Source organism: Caloenas nicobarica, chromosome 1, assembly GCF_036013445.1.
Source record: "Caloenas nicobarica isolate bCalNic1 chromosome 1, bCalNic1.hap1, whole genome shotgun sequence".
Taxonomy (NCBI): domain Eukaryota; kingdom Metazoa; phylum Chordata; class Aves; order Columbiformes; family Columbidae; genus Caloenas; species Caloenas nicobarica.
Genome location: NC_088245.1, coordinates 198,046,474 through 198,065,924, shown reverse-complemented (window position 1 = coordinate 198,065,924; position 19,451 = coordinate 198,046,474). Strand labels below are relative to the sequence as shown.

At 35.6% G+C, this 19,451-nt stretch overlaps 1 protein-coding gene across 1 annotated transcript in view; it reads left to right on the top strand.

Annotated features, from left to right (window-relative positions):
- CUL5 (cullin 5) overlaps nt 1–19,451 on the top strand; it is a 32,958-nt gene that overhangs the window by 1,624 nt on the left and 11,883 nt on the right. Inside the window, exons 2-11 of the mRNA XM_065634750.1 lie at nt 4,741–4,850; nt 7,132–7,231; nt 8,617–8,793; nt 11,837–11,978; nt 13,051–13,196; nt 13,273–13,353; nt 14,517–14,610; nt 17,411–17,541; nt 18,393–18,500; nt 19,249–19,313. Of these exons, the coding sequence (XP_065490822.1) occupies nt 4,741–4,850; nt 7,132–7,231; nt 8,617–8,793; nt 11,837–11,978; nt 13,051–13,196; nt 13,273–13,353; nt 14,517–14,610; nt 17,411–17,541; nt 18,393–18,500; nt 19,249–19,313 (1,154 nt within the window). The remainder of the gene's footprint in view (nt 1–4,740; nt 4,851–7,131; nt 7,232–8,616; nt 8,794–11,836; nt 11,979–13,050; nt 13,197–13,272; nt 13,354–14,516; nt 14,611–17,410; nt 17,542–18,392; nt 18,501–19,248; nt 19,314–19,451) is intronic.

Sequence of the window (19,451 nt, the reverse complement as noted above, 5' to 3'; positions counted from 1 at the left end):
TTTTTGCACAATTAGGCACAGGAGGGCTCAGACAGTTTATCTCCTTGTTAATGTTTTAGTCTATCTCTTTGCTATATGTTTAAGGATCTTTGGAAAGACTGATGTGTGCTTTGATGAGACATGTGGTTGTATAGCCTGTAGTAGAAAGAAGAAACATAGGCCCGTGCAACTTGTCAGCGTTCCACTTCAGCTTTTTTGGAAGAGTAATAGGTGTACAGTAAGTGCAAACAGAGTCAAAGGCCTTGATTCTGTGAAATGACTCTTGCTGAACTGAAACCTTTGCATTGGCTAGTCAGGTTTTTGCAACTGGCCATCGAATCACTAATATTTTATATTGACAGCAAGATATATATGCACAGTGTGTTTTAGGAAAAGTGCTACAGAGATACCTATTCTAAAATAGGCCTTTCAGGTGACTTGGAGTGTTTTTGAGCACTATAACTTACTAATGAGTGAGTTTTCTAAAGGCAATGAAGTGTGAGTCCTGCATTACAGAAGGAAATATTATATAATGATTTGACTTTGTTTATAATGACACAATAAACCAATGCAAGAACTGGAACTAGATGAGGTATTTTGTTCGCAAATTCTGCTCATTGGAGTGCTCTTAGAGAAGCAAACTGTTGATTGCAGGTTAGTGTTGATTGACAGTGCCTCATGCCATTTGAGGCTGTGAAACATACTTCTGCTTTAATGTTTAGGGAAGCAAAAAAAAAAAGGCAACATCTCAGCACAGTAAAAATCCCTGGATAAGAAAGGAGAGGTGTTAAAAATCTGTGAGGTTTTTCCCTATATTTTCCAAATAAGCCTGCGTAATCGAATCTAAGTTAAGTTTAGACAGGTCTGGTTTTTGCTAGGATAAACAGGAACTAAGGGTTTTCTTTGGTTTTCCCCCATCCTTGTTCGACTTTCTACATAGCTGAGACAATGAAGTGGAATATTCTTTTGTTATCCTAACAGATACTAGCTGAATCTAAATCTGACTGACTGTTGTGATTTTAAAGGCCATTGTTTAAACTGCACTAGTGCATAATTTTCCTAATGGTAAATTATTTTTTCAATGAGAAGCATATTCCCAGAGAGCTTTCTTTACATGCAAAATTGGAATGACCATTGCTGAATCCTGGTGAGATACAACAAATTGCAATGTGATGAAGATATTGAAGTATTTAGTAAGAGCAAGCCATTATGTATGAGGCCATCACTTTCCTGTGGGTGACTGAGCCATTACTAGGTGAGTCCCCTGGAGTTTTTTCTCTCAATGTACTTGCGACTGTGGCACTTCTAAAGTGGAATACTTGTTTTCAGGGGGTGTGTTGAACTTGTAAGCTGTTCCCTTTGCAGTGACGAGATGGTCTAAACCAATTCACTTGTGTGACATGAAGATACACGAGTTTTTCTGCAGCTTCTGGAACTGAAAGCATGTCAGCTTATTGCAGCAAAAGAAAAACCTGTAGCTGTATCCATGCTGACTGATCTTGACATTTTTGTAGAGCTTTACTGGAGCTGCCAGCAAATGCAAGAGTCTATCCTTGCAAAATGAATTGCAGCTTGAGTTTGGTGTTAGGAGGAAGGAGCAGATTTTCTGTAGACTTAAGTGAAATGAGAGCTATTATTCACCTTTGCCTTGGTTTAAAGGAAAAAGTAAGTCTAAAGAGTGAAGTTGTAGTATATGTTTCAGTGGAGTGTGTGAAGTAATAAAGTTTAGTGTTAAAATAGAACTTAAATCTCTGTGAACAAATTTACTGAAGGGACTTTTGAAACATGAAATATTTTGTAAGTGGAGTTATTTTTTCAAGTATTAAATTTTAAACTCCTATAATGGTTAGTTAGCCAGAGTACAGCTATCAGTTGGAATCTATGTTATCAGAGAAGACTTGGTAAGTGGAGTAATTTTATTTTGTCAAAGGCGTGACTTACCTTCCTGCTTTCCTTCCCTTGGTAACTGTGGTTTGAGGCAACAAGATAAGAAAGAAAAATTACCCAGGACATACTGCTCAGAAATTGCATAGATTTGCCAGGTGGCTCACCAAAGTAGGAAATAGGTTCCTCGTATTGTCTGGGTCACTAGTGTATGTGTGACTTTGCTAGCAACTCAGAATTACCACTGCTTGACCTCCTCTTCTACTATAGAATTTTCTGGTTTTCTGGTGCACTAATAGGGGTAGAATTAATGAATGTGAATGACACACAGTAGGTGGTATTGTGGACTCTTTCTTCTTGTAATTTCAGTACAAAAGTGTAAGGTCACGGAAGCCTGAGTCTATCTAGATGTTGAATTGTTTGTTGAACTTAAAACATAGTTTAGTTGAGTGGGATTTTTAATCAATTTTATTTCCTCTTCTGCTTGATTTAGGAATAAAGGAGGAAGTGTAGAACAAAAACAAACAAAAGTTTTATTCCTATATATGGGAAACAAAGTTCTAAACTTACCTAATAGCATTTTCTGTCAAGCTTTATTTGGGGAATTCTTTTAAGGAGGTACGTGTTCATTAGAAGCGGACATGTAGTTTTTACAACTGAAATGAAGTTTTATGTGTGCTGCTTAGCATGAACTAGGTAATCACAATCTAAATCAAATAAACACTAGTGTTTTCAATTCCCCCCATGTTTTACAGTGAAAATAATCTTATCCACAAAGATAGAGCATTTGTTTTTGATGCTCAGCTGTTTTCAGCAAAGGGCTGAATTGTGTGTCTCCAAGAATGCAGAACAGGCTTCTTACCTCTTCCAGAAAATTTACGGGATCTACTCTGAAGTTTCACTCCAAAGGAGAACTTTTGAGGAAGTTGGTTTTACTTATTTTATAGTACATTTTCTGAAACTTCTAGCTGTTCAGTAGCTGGTCTTTCAAGTTCGTTATCCTGCAAAGAGGGACTGGGAACAGAAATATCTGCAATTAGAAACTAATCATTTTCACAGGACCAGGAAAGATTAGAGCAACTCATCGAAGTTTAGGGAATAACTGTAAAGGCAGCTGTATGTGGGGGAGGCAGGTAGGTGATGATTTTCAAAGATTCAGATTAATATTTATTTTTTTTTCTTTACAGTGGAAGAGAACAGGCAAAACTCGGAATTCGAAAACGTTTTTACTTCCTTTTTTATATTGAAAGAACTATAAACTTCGCAGGCACTGCTTCTGTCAAATCTATGTTCAGTACCTACTGCAATGGTTTGATAATGCTGTGAGGCCTCCAAGTGCTGTTGCTGTAAAAATAGTTACTGTGATGCTGCTTGCATCTTTACAACGTGAAGATGAGACATCTTTACACTTAAGAGCAGCAGGGGATAGTTTCCAAACTGTGCTTATTCTAAATATTAAATAGCAGATTTCATTGTAAATTTCCACATAGAAATTAATCAGAATGAGATGGCTGAGAGAATGTGGCATGCTGCTTGTGCTTGTTTATCTGAAGAGGTGTTAGTGGCAGAAGAGTGCACTTGTCAGAATTTTAAGTAGTTGGACTGTATTATTTGCTGTATTTGAAGTGAATCGTGTCAAATATGGTATTACTAGCCAAGACAATGATCTGTTCAAAAGTAAACAGTGCATTGGAACATAACACTGCAGATAATTCAACCAGTAGTCTTTCCGCCACAGAACTCTCAATCAACTTTTTTTTTCTAATTGCAGGTTTTTCTTTTTAAAATGTAGAGCTGGAAGCAAATAGGATCACAACATAAGCAATGGAACAGTTGTTTTTTCTCTTGAAGTTTTCGTTTAGTTTTGTGGAGTTTTTTGTTTGTTTGTTGTTGCTTGGTTTGGTTTAGTTTTTTAAATAATGGAAGTTAGCCTTTATACTACTAGTGAGATTTTTCACAATAATCAGAATTATATGGGAGCACTTCATTTCTTTAACTCTCCCCTTAATTTGCATCATATGTTGGAAAAAAATTCACCTTGGATTATATTTTTTCAGCATGGCGTAAATAATTTTTATTTTTACGAATTGTAGCCTTACCATAAGCCAAACTGCTTATGGCCAGTTAAACCACAGGAAGGGAGTCTGCGATACAACAGCTCGTACATTACTCTGCTTCCTTCCTCTCTCTTTGCTACTGATGCCAAATGCACAGTGGAGAAAAAAGGTACATGGCGGCATCCACAGGTACTATTCCTGATTCTAGGCTGTCGTTTTGGTAATGGTAATTCATTCAGGGTGGGTTTGCAATTCTGCCTCCTGACTTTCATTGCATGTACCTTGGTTGGGGTGGTGAAGCTGACTGAGTGTCATTCATGTTGTCCATGTATAACTCTGTTAACAGCTGAAGAATGCTTGCTAGAACTTGTTGCATTGTAGGTAATGCAGTGAATAAAAGAAGAAGTTGGCAATCTGCTTCTTTAAAAAACTAATAATAGTTCTGTCACTTTTAGAATAGTACTGTGAGAAGTGTTGTTTGGCTATGGTGTTGTAGAATCATAGAATAGCTTGTGTTGGAAGGGACCTTCAAAGCTCACCTAGTCCAACCCCCTGCAATGAGCAGGGACATCTTCAACTAGATCAGGTTGCTGAGAGCCCCGTCCATTCTGGCCTTGAATGTCTCCAGGGATGGGGCATCTACCACCTCTCTGGGCAACCTGGGCCAGTGTTTCACCACCCTCATTGGAGTTCAAATGCCAGCTTATGAGGGACACCTCCGAGAAGAAGATATTTTTACATTAACCACAGAAACTGCTATCCTTAAAGATAACTTTAAATAAGAAACTGTTTTATTAACAATATTTTTTTTCCCTTTTAGAACAAAGGTTCACTTCAATTTGAAGACAAATGGGATTTCATGCGCCCTATCGTTCTGAAACTTCTTCGTCAGGAGTCTGTCACAAAACAGCAATGGTTTGATTTGTTTTCGTAAGTAATCTTTTAATATCTTAACATCCTTCTGCATATTTGGAATACAGTTATGGTACTGCTGATACAGAAGTCACATATGGCACTGACTATGGGAACGCATAGAACAAAACTACTCATTTAAGTTTTATTAAGTGATAAGTGTGCCTATATCACTGTAAATGTGCAAAAGTAGAGTTTTGCTGAGATTCAGATTTTTGCAAATAGGATGGAGAAAGAAGAGCAGAGCTTTTTACTTCAGTTGATCATAGTAAATAAGTTTTGTACCTACTCACAACTTTTTGTTAGAATTAGAAAATGTTTACTGCTTTGGCAGTAAGTTCATTTAAAGGCAGTTTGCTGAATGCTACGTTATTTTGATTTGAATGGCTTTCTTCTAAAATAACTTAAGAATGTTACTGAAGTAACAGGGTAATGCAGTTTAACTGGTATAATTTGAATAGTTTTCTACCCTAGGAATAGTATATATTATATTTTTCAGACAGTGTTTGCATTATTGTACTTTCTAAAAGCCCTGCCATTTTCCTCCTTCCAAAAAGCCAGTAGTTGCTTCCTGTTAGGTGATTATTTTTTTCTTAAAATACATCATGTGACCTTTGCCAACATAATATGGGAGTTACAACATATACATTGAAAGTATGTCTAAAATAATGCTTGTCTCAACAAATCTATTTTTCCTCATATACTGTTGTAGCTTAAATCTGCAGTCTCTCCTTCTGCTTTTTAAAATCTGTCACAAAAGTGTTTTATATTGAAATGCAGTTTTGTTGCAGTCTGTATCTTTATTGCTCTTTTGGTGAGGATGGTAGAGTGATTCTTTTTACACCCATCTTACTGCACCTGTCACACTCCTCTGCCAACCAAAAGGAAATGTAGTTTATCATGTAATGAGTTTTAACATCTTATAATGTCTCTGCTATAGTAGTTGGCAGAAACATTATATAGTTAAGGTACAAATTAGGTTCTGAGTCATTGCTTTCATTTTTAATAACTAGTTCAATAATTCTGCATTGGTATTGAAATTTTCCATTTGTTATTTTTCTTGTAGCTAAATTATTGAACAGGACTTAAGTAATGTTGTGGCTGAATTAAGGGTATTGAAAGAAAGGATCCCACTCTCTTAGGTTGCTATTTTTAGACAGTGCTCTTTGTTAAGCTTTTAAATAAAAATTCAAAATCTGTAGATGTCGTCCACCTGCCCTTTGAGTATAATTATCCAGTACTGCTTTTTTCGCTACTGTCAGAGAACAGTGGTGTTTTAATACAATAACACCTTTTCTGCATGTGAACGTTGCGTAAGTCTCACAAGTTAGGAAGACTTCCATAAATCATGGGCCAGCGCCTGTGATCTGGGTCAAAGGGACTCTACCTTCTGAGTTTAGCCTTTTCAGTTAAACTAAAAAAGATGCTTTTGTATTAAAACAACTGTATTGATTTAATAGGAACAAGGCCATACCTTTAGATTATATAGTTGCTTTCCTGCAAAGATGTGGCCTTATTATTAATAGGAGGAAGAACCAGAGGATGGTAAGGAGTCAAAAAAAGTCTTGCTAGCCCACATTATATATGACATATGGTTAGGACTGTAACTTGCTTTATTTAATCTTTAGCCTGGTTGTCAGCTAGGAAAAGCAGGAATTTATTTGAATGTTGACTAAAACTCATTAATAGAATTTTACTTTGTGATGCTGTTTGGTAGCTTTTCTGCAGTAGGGTTTCACTTTAGAATGCTACTCTTGTCATAGAATGTTTACGTGATCTTATTAAACTAATTAAAACATCTTTTAAATTACCTGATGCCTCTGAGCTCAAATTTCTCACACGGAAGGTCTGTTTCCTTTGTCGCACAAGGATGTTATAGTGCTTTGATCCTGAAACTGGGTGAAGGCTGCATGTTAATGAATAATATGGGCTGAGTAGTAATGCTTTTACTGGCAAGAGATTTCTGTCTTTGTCAAAGAAAAGCTTTGTCCTTAATGCAATAAGAATAATTGATTAGATACTGAAATCAGAATTGGCTTCTACATCTACTTCTTGACCACAGCCTTTTCCTAGATAGGTTGCTGTTTCTTGCTTCCAAGACTTTCTCACAGCTTCAGTCTCTTCTCCAAACGTGTTTTCTTGCTTGTCACTGGGATCTAACCATGTGTTGTTTGACAGTGATAGATAAAAGCTGTACTAATTTCTTAGACATACTTAAATTATGACTGTTTAAGCCTCGTACATTACAGCATTAAACTTTGAGTAGCTATAACTAAAAGATGGATAAATTATTTTTTAGAGATGTACATGCAGTTTGCTTGTGGGATGATAAAGGTCCAGCAAAAATCCATCAGGCTCTGAAGGAAGACATCCTTGATTTTATTAAACAGGCACAAGCAGTAAGTTCTTAATGTTTCATAACTTATATTCCTATTTTTAGAAAAATAACCAAGTAGTTCTGACTTTCATTGGATCTAAATGCATTGCTTTTTGTTTGAAATTCTGTGATGTTCTGGAGATCATAATTACCCTGCAAACTTCTGTTGACTAAAAGAAGACTTAGCCGTGAGCATTTGCCTTGGATCATTGTTTTCTCACAGTCCTTGAAACTGGGGTGGGCAAGGTTTTTTTGTGTTATAAAAAACCCCCAAAAAACAACCACAAACAAAATACCCCCCCAGCATTATTTTTGTTTATCCAGCAGTACTTATGGAATCTTCTTCCACTTGAAAACTTCTTGAGGCAAAATTTTCTATAAGAAAGTACTGTCTGGAAAAAGAAAAAAGTAGTTTGTCTAGCTTCAATGCTATGCTGACATGTTCATGGATGGCTTTAAAATAAGCCATATGTATGGTGTACTAGAAATATCTGTGCTATTGACTTGGCAAGCTTAACTATCCAGTTTTATGGGCTTTTACCCAAATGATTGAAGTTGTCAATAGATTCAAAGGAAATTTTTGTGTTTGTAAAATGTATAGCAAAAGATGTTTCCTGTAATAAGGGATTTAAAAAGAGGGGGTTGCTGTGAAATTAAAAATAAAATAAAAATCCTGTGACAGAAGTATGGAAAGGAGAAGATGAAAATCTATAAAATCTTTTAGTGAAGAGATGTACGCCACTAAAGCTTTGCTTAAAGGAAAGTAGTTTATTATGGAGGCCTTTGTATAACCAGGCATATAAGTGTTGATTTTTAAGTTCCATCAGCTTGCGTGTTTACATGCACAAATGCTATGCTGAACTAAGGCCTTCTATATGGTCTGCATTGGCTGGTGTTTGAGGGGCCTCTTTTTAGGCGTTATTACAGCTATTGTTCAATGTAGTTGTAGTTTCTAGGCTTTAATAAAATATACATGTTAACTAGGTACCTGGGTCTAATGAAAGAAGATGCCATTGCGTAGTATATAACATAGTCCTTACAGGTTTAGGGGTTTTTGTGGTTTTTTAGGTATGGTTTCACCAGTACATGCCTTTAGACCAAAGGTTTTAGTCTTTTTGATTTGCAGATGGCTTAAAAGAAAACAAAATGTTCATTTGGAAATTTTAAACCTACTGATTACCTGGTTGCTATTACCTTTCATAACCCTTTAGAAATGGTCCATGTGCCTTGGGATGATAACTACTTCCCTAAACTAAATGGCACTTAAATATGTAGACTTTCTTATTCTGATATATCTGTATATTTGAATTTTCTACAAGGAGTTATTTTCAGTATAAGCAAAGCCAATCTGTATTTTGTGCAGATATTTGTTTATAAATTACCTCCTCTTCTCCCCGCCTCCTCCAGAGAGTGCTGAGTCATCAAGATGATACGGCTCTACTAAAAGCCTACATAGTGGAGTGGCGCAAGTTCTTCACACAGTGTGATATTTTGCCCAAGCCATTTTGTCAGTTAGAGATCACTTTAATGGGCAAGCAGGGCAGCAACAAGAAGTCTAATGTAGAAGACAGTATTGTTCGAAAGGTAAGTGATAGATTTTAAGTTTTGTTGTACACTGTTCTGCCTACAGTAACAGTACAGAAAGGATTCTGTAGCCGAAGATGAAATGGCATTAGTCATGTAATATGATGTTATCATTTCAGTGTGAGGGTCAGAACAACACTGCGATAGTTTCATTCTGTTTCTCTAGTTTTGCTTTGGCTATTAACAGTTTTGTTCAGGTGATTAAGGTACTTCTTCATTGGGCTTTGGGTCTGTTTGGGTTAGTTTAATATGCTTGTTTAATTATGACTTGAATCCTGGGGCAGGAGGCAGTTTTAAATTCACCTACTGTTTCTACGCTTGTGAGTAGCAAGAGTACTTGTATACATGTGAGTAGTTTTTGTACTCCTAGCTTATTTCGCTAGGCCAAGATCTTAGGTGGAGCACATCTCTGCATTTTACAAATGACCATTTACATATTGTCATTTTAAGTTAAATATGGCTATTGATCTCCTAATTTCCCCTTTTTCCTCCAAACTGTCATATCAGTGAAGAGATTGGACGTGTAGAATTTTGTGAATGTGATCTTTTTACTATTTCATATCAAACAACTACAGAAGTCCAGGGTTTTGGGTACAGAGTGCTGAGTGTTCTGAGTCCCATGAGTAATGGTCCTTGAAGTTGCATTAGTCTTTTATTATAGGAAAAAACAGAGCGTATTAGTTGTAAAGTGTTAAGCCCTTTAGTTTAATTTCATTCGTTATCCCTTTTCATTGCAGAAAGTATCTGTAGGGAAATTAAATGTCTTTAGAAATCTTTCATTTGGTACTGAAGATCATTTTAACTGTCCTCTGTCTCCAGATGGGAAGAACAAAATAGTTCAAATGCATTACTTTGGGCAAGGGCTTTTTCCTGACCCTCATATTTTGACATCTGATCCTCTATACGCCTTGAAGAAAAGAAATAGCGAACAACAACAAAGAGAGGAATCACCGCCTTGTTACGTTTTTTGTTTTCATTGTTTGTTGCAGAAGACATGATCTTATTAGATTCTCCAAGATCTGGCAAACTTGAACTCTTAACTGCTGTTTGCAGAAGGCAGGAGAACTAAAATGAAAGAAAAAAAAAAAAGGTGGAGTGGAGAAAGTAGTGAGGAGAAACTGGGAGAAAGAACTGGTGTTTAACAATTCAGATTTTGTTCAGGATTGAACCTGATGGAGATCTGTCTTATCTTTCATCTGCAATCCAGTTAGGACCATTTCATGACTGGGACATGAAAGCCCAGAGTCTCCAACCTACCTTATTATTTCATATTCGCTACTGAGGGTCACTTCCTGTTTCTGGCATCAGTCTGTGTAGTTTTCTAAAATGTACCTTGTGAAAACTTTTCCCATGCTTGAGAAGTTCTTCATATAGTCACTCAAAATGATATGTGTGTTTTCCTTCAAATATCTCCACAAAAGTTTCTTATCCATAATGTCTAAAAGCAGCTTGACCATGACAAAGCTGTTAATGTGCCTGCCAGATTGCTTGACATTATATCACTGTTTTCTTCTCCACTTTATACTCATTTCAGCTCTTGTAAACCAATTGTATAATTGTACAGTGCAACCATAATGTGCATATCAGTGATGTTAAAATAATGAAAAAAGTAATCGAGGAAGCATAATCAAATATAGCTTTGCTTCTGATAATGTTCCAATGTTTTAAGCAATAATTCCCTTCCAACACATATGACTTTGGAGTCAGAAATGCAAATTTAGGTGAAATAGAGAGACAGTTATGGAGAATAAAGGATGGTGAACTTAACTCTCTCGAAAAGCTATGTGACTTTTATTAGATGCTTGCTGTGTTAAAATCTAAAACTTACAAAGCAAGAATGGACCAGAATCGTCTAATCTTTACTATTAACTTTGCCATACAACTCTTGAGTTATCCCTAAGGCTGATTTTTTTTCATAAGCTTATTCACAATTATGAGGTAAAATTTGAATTGGTAAATTTTGATTACAACCTGCTTTCCCCTGCCAATGCAGGCTCACAATTGGCATGCTTAAACTGCATTCATAGCAGTTACTGTCAAGTTTGAAGATACTAGAAGTTTGAGCTTTCTTCTAAAGCAATGAAATTGCATGAGTTGGATAGAAAAAATTAAAATTGTCTTTTAAGCTTTGGCATAATGTCATTAGGTATTCAGTGGTGTACAGAAAGAGCCAGCTCCGGTGTCTAAGGGCAAAATAAATGACCACAGTAACTTGAATTCTAAGGCAAAATAAGTTTTATGACGAACATGTGGCATGCTTTGAGTATTTACTGCTGAACAGCTGGTGGAGCTTAGGTGGGCATAAGTATGTCCTGGCCTGCCAGTGAGCTTTTGTGTTGCTCAGCTGCAGCACGCTGGCTCTGGTGATCAGGTGTAATGCAATACCTTTGCAGCAGTGTCAGAAGCAATCACACACACACACAAATCACACAATGGAACATGAAGGGACCCTTGACTGATGAGGATTTTGTTTGGAGCCTCCATGACTAATTTTAAAACTTCACAGTGCTTAGAAGAGGTTTGGAGTTTTTTATAAATTATATATGCTTTACTTGCATATTGAACTTCCATGCATCCCAAACCATCATTTTTTTTCTTTACATAACCGTGATGTTAATTGAGGTTTTGGTTTTGTTTAAGACTAAGCCTGCCAAATAGTGAACTGTATTCAGATGTTTGGCTCAAAAGTACCCCCTGATATTGCAACTCCTGACACATTGCATTGCTGGAAAAGTTACTTGACTGATTACTGAGAACTGTAGAAATAATACATAATTATGGAATTAATATCTGAATCGAATACTGCTTCCTCTTGCTGTCCAGTTACATAAATGAAGGTTAGAATATAAGCTGAATATTACTTCTGTAACAAGTTCAGAGCAAGGTCAAGTTCTAAGGTAGCTGAACTGCTGTATATATATAACCTGAAAATTACATTATAAATTGCTTGATTTCTCTTTCTGATCTCTTGTATTTCTTTTGGACAAACATAGGTCTGCGTGTACCTTTCTGACAGGATATTTTTTTTCTTCCTGATACACAGCTTATGCTAGATACGTGGAATGAATCCATATTTTCAAATATAAAAAATAGACTTCAGGACAGTGCAATGAAGCTAGTTCATGCTGAAAGACTAGGAGAAGCTTTTGACTCTCAGCTCGTTATTGGAGTTCGAGAATCATACGGTATGTCTTGCACAGACTGACCTCTCTTGCCTCCTTGCTTTGATAACTGAATTTTCATCATACAAAGTTGACAGTTGTGGTAGGGCTGGAATGATTATCTCAGCATTTTGTATTGATTTTTTTTGGTTGTTGTTGATATGTGATGCCAATTAAATTCTGTTTAAAATCTTTAACATCTAATTGATTTAACTATGTATCAGTTACCACAAAATCAGTGTCTTCAAAGAGCAAACTACTTTTTGACCTTTCAGGGTTGCAGATGTAACTTTATGCTGCTTTCTGTGCTGTTTCTAGTTCTTCAGACAGTTTGAAAAAGAAATGCTGAACCGGCTGCATCTCGGGGCTCCCAGTCTTTGTAAAACGGATCTGTGTATCTGAAACTTTTATGGCATTTCAGTATTACTTGCTGCTGCTTCAAAGCTCTGCAGCCTGTTGAATTAAACTTGTGGTTAATACTCTGTCAGATGGCTTTACAGATGTCCAATTAATTTTTTTTTTAAGTGGATTCCATTTAAGGACTTTATTTATTTATTTATTTGTAACAGGTGAGGGGAAGGTGGAAACTTTTTTCCAAATATTGCAAAGCACTGCAGTAAGCGCACTGTATCTGTTCTTGTAAAACAGAAAAAAACCCAATTAAAAAAAAAAAAAGTCTAAAATGAAGACGTTGGGATTCTAAGAACAGCGTCCAAGAAAAGCCATTTGCTCAGTCACGTGGAGAAATTTTCCCTTTATTAGGCATTATGCCAAGCTTTTTCTGTTTTGGTTTTTTTTTTCCCCCCTTTCCAATTTTGCAGTTGTATGTGTATTTCTGGTTACCACGTTTGAATGTCTGAAATGCTGGAGATAAATGTGCAGTTCTTTCCAGTTCCCTATAGTTAACCTAAATGTTTTTGGAGCAAAGACTGGACAATTTTGGTTATCCTTAGGGATCAGAGTGCATTTATAGGATACTACAGATTGTTCAGTGCAACCTTTTAATACAAAACTCACTTTAATGGGAGAGATTTGCTTATTCTTAGCCATGTAAGTTTTTAAGACTTTAGAGTAAGTTTGAACTTTCTCTTTGCAGTTAACCTTTGTTCTAATCCTGAAGATAAACTTCAGATATATCGGGATAACTTTGAAAAGGCGTATTTGGATTCAACAGAGAGATTTTATAGAACACAGGCTCCTTCTTATTTACAACAAAACGGTGTACAGAATTATATGAAATATGTAAGTAAAAATTCTGTTGTAAGGTTGTTGTGAAAGTCCTAGTACTTAAAATGATTGCTTTTCTACTTTTGCACAGGCAGATGCTAAACTAAAAGAAGAAGAGAAAAGAGCACTACGATATTTAGAAACAAGGCGTGAATGTAACTCTGTAGAAGCAGTAAGTATAATGTGTAGAAACATTGATGTATTATATTTATGTAGTAGTATTACACTGCAGTTTTCATTTGTGTGTGTGTGTGTGTTACAGAATTATTTGTTAGCAGTAGATTGATAAGAAACTGTTGATTTTATAACCATCCATTATATTGTTTTCTTGCAAAAATCTGCATTACTTTCCAGTCTGGAAATTTACAATTTCTAGAGATATTTTAACAGTAAATGTAGATCAGAAGTTCAGATTGAAGGGCAGGTTTTTATTCAATTTGAGTTTTATTCTTTCATTTTGAGTCAGGTGCTTAACAGTGGATGAGAATGATGTTTGAATATAGCTGGCCAATCTAGTAGGTAAAGGGTGTCTTAGTGCTCATTCGGAATACCTGAAAGAGTTATTGCTCCTTGCAATCAAAAGGAGCAGTAGAAATTTCATTAACGCTGTTCTAGATTTCCGCCATTTAATATAAAGGATATTTTTTTCTTTTTTTCCTGCCCCTTCTATCCCTTGAGCAATATTTTACATAGTTGAGATTCTTGAGGAAGGTTTAACTGCAGTGAATAGTTCGTAATTGTCTGTGTTCAAATTGGTTCAGGAAACAACTTATTTTAAATAAATACCTTTTAAATCTGAATTTTCTGCAGTGGATCAAAATGTCTTCCGTTAAGCTGTACATCATTGATTTTGCACAGATATAAATTGTAACTCGTGTAAAGAGGCTGACAAAAGACAGGTGGTTGTGACATGTACAAGCAGTTTCTGCTCTAGATCCAGCCATAGTGTCTTGTTGAAGCCAACCAGCCTTGTCCAAATAGGGCGTGCTGGAATGAGAACTGCTCTGAGCTCTTGGATGTACGCTTGGAAACTAAGTAGGGTAGTTGGTGTTCCAAAAGTGATGGCTTCCTTGAGAGAAAAAAGGCGACAGAAATATTAAGCTCATTACTGGTTTGGAAGAGAGTTTACCACTTCTACATTTTGAAGAAATACATTCCCTATATAGATTTTATTCAAACTACACATATTTTTATGAATCAGTGAATGAATTAATCATTTTATAGAGCATAGTTGTTGAGAACAGGCTAGATTTTATGTCATGGCAAACTTTAGACAGATCAGACTTTAGTGTTCAGATGGCTAAACAAACTAATTCTGTATTTAATATATTTCAGCTAATGGAGTGCTGCGTCAATGCCCTGGTGACATCTTTTAAAGAGACTATTTTAGCTGAATGCCAAGGCATGATCAAACGAAATGAAACAGAAAGTAAGTGAAGCTTAAAGAACAGTGCAGGATGAACTCAGCATCGACTGCATAAAAATAGATTTGTTTGTAGATATATCAAATTACTGTTTTTAATAGATGGTGGCAGTGTTCCATAGATAAAATATTACTGCATGTGGGCAATTCTGTCCTGCAAAAAATTACCATCATGGGTTACTGGTTTTTATATCGCTTCTGAAATCTGTATGTACAATATCCTAATTTGAATGACTGGATAGCTTTCATTTTACTTGAAAGAAAATACTGTTTTGTGCTCTGTTTTCTTTATTTTTCCTACAACTTATTTTCCTCATGTTGACCAACTCTCGTTTATGTTGTGCGTGTGTTATTTTCTATTTCGATAGTTCAGGTACAAACACTCCCCCTACATTCCACCTCCACTACCCCCTGTCCCCTGGAAAACAAAAGTGAAGCATTTCTTTACAAAGCTGTTTTTCTGAAAAGCAAGGAGGCATTTTACTTATTCTGATTATTGGTGCAGGACCAATAGGTCAGTGAACAAAATCTCTGCAAGTTTTTCATCTGTTTTTATAGGCAGTATGTCACTGTGAGTATTGAAAGTTAGCTCTGCATGCCTTTTTACAGTTTTCAAAAGTTGTTTTTAATTCCGCTGCCATAATTTGAGAGGTTAGGGTGATTCAAAAGTCTTGTGTTGGTCCTGTATGATAAATTAAACAAGTCATTAAAATGTCATAATTCAAGTAGAGAAATTGAAAAAAATGAAAGCTGAAATCACAGGTTAATTTTTTGTGACGTCTCAGTATCCTGCAGCCAGGGAATATTTACTAATGTCTGTATGAAATTTTAATTTCTATGCAAATGTGAAAACTTTTTAGTGACTTAGAATGGTGTAGAAAATACTCACTTCTAAAGCTAGCATTTCAGAAAATATTTGACCTCAAAACTATGTCATACTCATCTGTTCATCTAGCAGTGTGATTTCTGGCAGTAGTCCAGAGCTAAATCTAGAAAGCCACCAAACTTCTTATGAGTATAGGTTACAGCCTTTGGGAGAATACAGGAGGCTTATTTAAATGCAGAGCTTCAGATGGGTTCATCTGTAGCATCCGGAGCATCTTTCTTTAGAAACTTGTTGAAGTATTCACACAGTTCTCTCTTTCCTTGTGGCTACGTCTGCCCCATGATACTGCCTGGTTGCAAAATACTTCTGTTTATTACATAAGAACTCAAGCATCTCGTTCAAACTTTTTTTTTTCCTCTCCTCCTATAACCACCTGTGCTGTTTAAAATGTTTTAATGAAGGATGCAGGTGCAGGTGGTTTAAAATGTACTTAAAGTCTAGAGCTCTACATAGTAATATATACATCTGATAGTATCCTCTGCTGTACTTCACTTACGCATGTGGCTTCCTGGTGTTATTTGCCCCAAAGAATTTCATGATGTTTCCTTTATTAAACAGTATGTGACAAAAAAGGGCTGAGTTTTTGGCTATGAGCAGCACACTACTGTAAAATACTCTGTTACATTAAGTGCTTAGTATTTACATACCATGCAAAGGAAGGCAGGCATAGTGTTTTCCATCAAGGATGTCTTAACTTGCAAACAGGCTTCAGAATTGGCTTAGTGTGTTTTTGTTTGCTTATAGTATTGGCCTAAATTTTATTCTTGAAGTATTTCGTAACAGAAATAAAAAGTAAACTTGACTTTTATGAATACAAAATGAAAACAGAACTTGTTTAAGTGCCCCAACAACTACAATATGCATTTCCTTACCTTTCAGTGTCCATAATGTGTTCTGAGAGAAATTCCAGTGGAATACTCCTTTTGGTTTTGTTACTTTGAAATCTGTCTTTGAAGAAGAATCTGGGTGTTTTTTGTTCCTACAGTTTTAGGGATGCACCTGAAGTCTTCCTTTGTCATGATTTATTAGGAGAAATAACTGATTTTTTTTTTTTTTCTCGAATTATTCATGCCATCACTAGTTTACATAAACATCTGTAGAACCCTTTAATGTGTGATTTTTGTTTCCTTTTTTCCACCATCTCTTCCTCCCTTTCACCCTTTTTTTAAAGTACAGATGAAAAGATCTAGTAAAAGTTGAGTGAGCTTTTTGGATTTACCCTGTGTAATGTATGCTGCCATCACTTACAGTACATGTAAATTGCACTGAGAATACCTCTGACTCTTTTTTCTGGTTCCTGAAATCCCATTGTTTAGCCCATTGTGACTTGTCTCTAGCAGCATTGAAGTTCTTGTTGAAGGTTGTTGGTAGTTTCCATTCTTTAATTTGCATTGTTACGTTCTAAAAGGATTTTTTTCCTTCTGTGCATTGTTTTTCAATTTGGTTCTGCAACAGTTGTTGGGATACAGATGTTGATAACATCTTTTTCATCCTCGGTGGTGACCGCGTCTTGCAGGTGTCACTGACAAAAGCGTTGTGAAGAAAACAAAGACAGGGCCTCTGGCTTTTGTCTCCTTTGACACTAGATATAATATTGAGGAACAAAGCAAACCTATCAATGTATTTTTTTTTTCTATCAGAAAAAGAATCAGAGTCCATGATCGGTTTGTTCTGCTTGTGATATTATATGCGTAAGCAAATATTACATTGCAATAAATATCTCTTTTTGCCTACAGAAGGATCTCTTTGTGGGACCAGAATTAGGACAGTATTCAAAACATTTTTCCTTTTAAGGGATGAATTGGATTATCCGTTCTTTATGTACTCAGTATTCCACTTGAGTTACCCCTGGCAGAAATGTTGTATTTGTTTTTATACAGGTCTTTGATTGGTGGTTCTAACAGTATTTGTATCTTTCAGAGTTGCATTTAATGTTTTCACTGATGGATAAAGTTCCGAATGGGATAGAGCCTATGCTAAAAGACTTGGAGGAACATATTGTTAGTGCTGGACTTGCAGATATGGTAGCAGCTGCTGAAACTATTACTACTGTAAGTGTATTGGCTTTTAATAAAATAACAATGTAAAAACAACTTCACAGAATCACAGAATGTTAGGGATTGGAAGGGACCTCGAAAGATCATCCAGTCCAATCCCCAGCCGGAGCAGGAACACCTAGATGATGTTACACAACTTTGCAGAAGTTAAATATTCTCTAATTGTGGGACATACATGTGAATAGAAATAATTTTTGAAGATCTTATGTTTAAACAGGAAATTTTGATCCACTGAAAGCTTTAAATGTCTTTAGAATTTTTGTTTTATTCCTTACATTTTCAGTTGTAACTTTAAAACCTGAATCTCATTTGCAGTAAATAAAAGGTTATAAATTAAGTGTGTGGGATACTTATACAGTAGGATTGTGTTAGCATCTTAAAAAGGCATGATCAGTTTTCTCAGAATTCTAACTTCCTGATGAAGTTTGATATTTGCTTTCAATCTGAGAGTGGTTGTTCAGTGTGGAAATTAAAAGTGTTTTTCTCACTGTTCTTTTTCAGCTTTTTATCATCTTTTTCTCTGAGTCTAGGAGGTCTGAGTATCTGCAGCAATTAGGAGGTGCCTTTTACTGGTCCTTGGAAACTTTTAAAAAATTTATAAATTCTTATACAATATTTGAAAGTTTTTATATATACCTATCTATATTTGTATATTGGAAATACTATCCTGAAAGTTTCTGTTAAGGCTTACATGTTGTAGAGCTCTTCAGTACAGAGAATAAATATAAAATGCTTGTTCATAGTGGCTTGAGGATACTACATTATTACAGATTAGGGAATTGCATGTAAGCTCACACTGAATTCTGTGGAGCCTCATTTTTTTAATTTGATTTTTGCCTCTTTAGGATTCTGAGAAATATGTAGAACAATTGCTCACACTATTTAATCGATTTAGTAAGTTGGTTAAAGAAGCTTTTCAAGATGATCCAAGATTTCTCACTGCGAGAGATAAGGTGTGTATTTCTGCCGATCATTTGTTTTCGGTTTAAGAATTGTAATTCATATTATGATGTCTCTGAAATCCTTGTGCCCATTCACTATTAAATCTAGAAGCTGTTCTAACTCAAGTAAATATGCAGACTGAAATACTGATGAAACTTACTACCAGCTGATTAACTTTTGTGTCGTAGTCGTGCATTAATATCTGATGCAGTAGTACACAGGGTGTTTCAAAAAGATGAACCAGGTTTGAAATCACTGTATCTCTGCAACCATGAACTATCAACTGTCATCTCAATGCTGTCTGTACAGCAGGTGGAGGGAACGTAGAGCATTTATTAAAAGGTTATTAAAACTGGATAGCTCATTAAACCATTTGTAAACTTTTGTGTAATTGTAATATATTGGAGCCATTTTTTTGAAGCACCATGTATTTATGTTTAGAATTTACTACATATTTGGGTGTAGTCTCATGACATCAGATATGCAACCTGCTCCATGCAGTCCCTTCCCAAGTTGTTGCTTAAAGGAAAGTAGTATGTTAATGGAAAAGAGGAAAATGCAAAAGATCAGTTAATGGGAAATTGAGTCATAGGGTTTGAACTCTCAAATTGAACATAAAATCCACAAACTTTGGACTAATATAAAAAATCAGATTAATTTCATGTTACAGTAATCTAAAAAGAGAGACAAAACCTTTGTGATTTGTATGTTAAAGAAGTAAATTGAGTAAAGCATTAATAATCTGTAATTATTTTTCAGGCGTACAAAGCAGTTGTGAATGATGCTACAATATTTAAACTTGAATTGCCATTGAAGCAAAAGGGGTAAGCCATATAAACTTCATGTGAATCAAGCTTTTTAAATTGTTAAAGATTGAGCTTCTCTTTTAAAATATCTCTTCAAAAAGTAACACTGTGTTTAAAAGTTGTTTGTGTTCTTCACTTTATGGAATTTCAGATTGT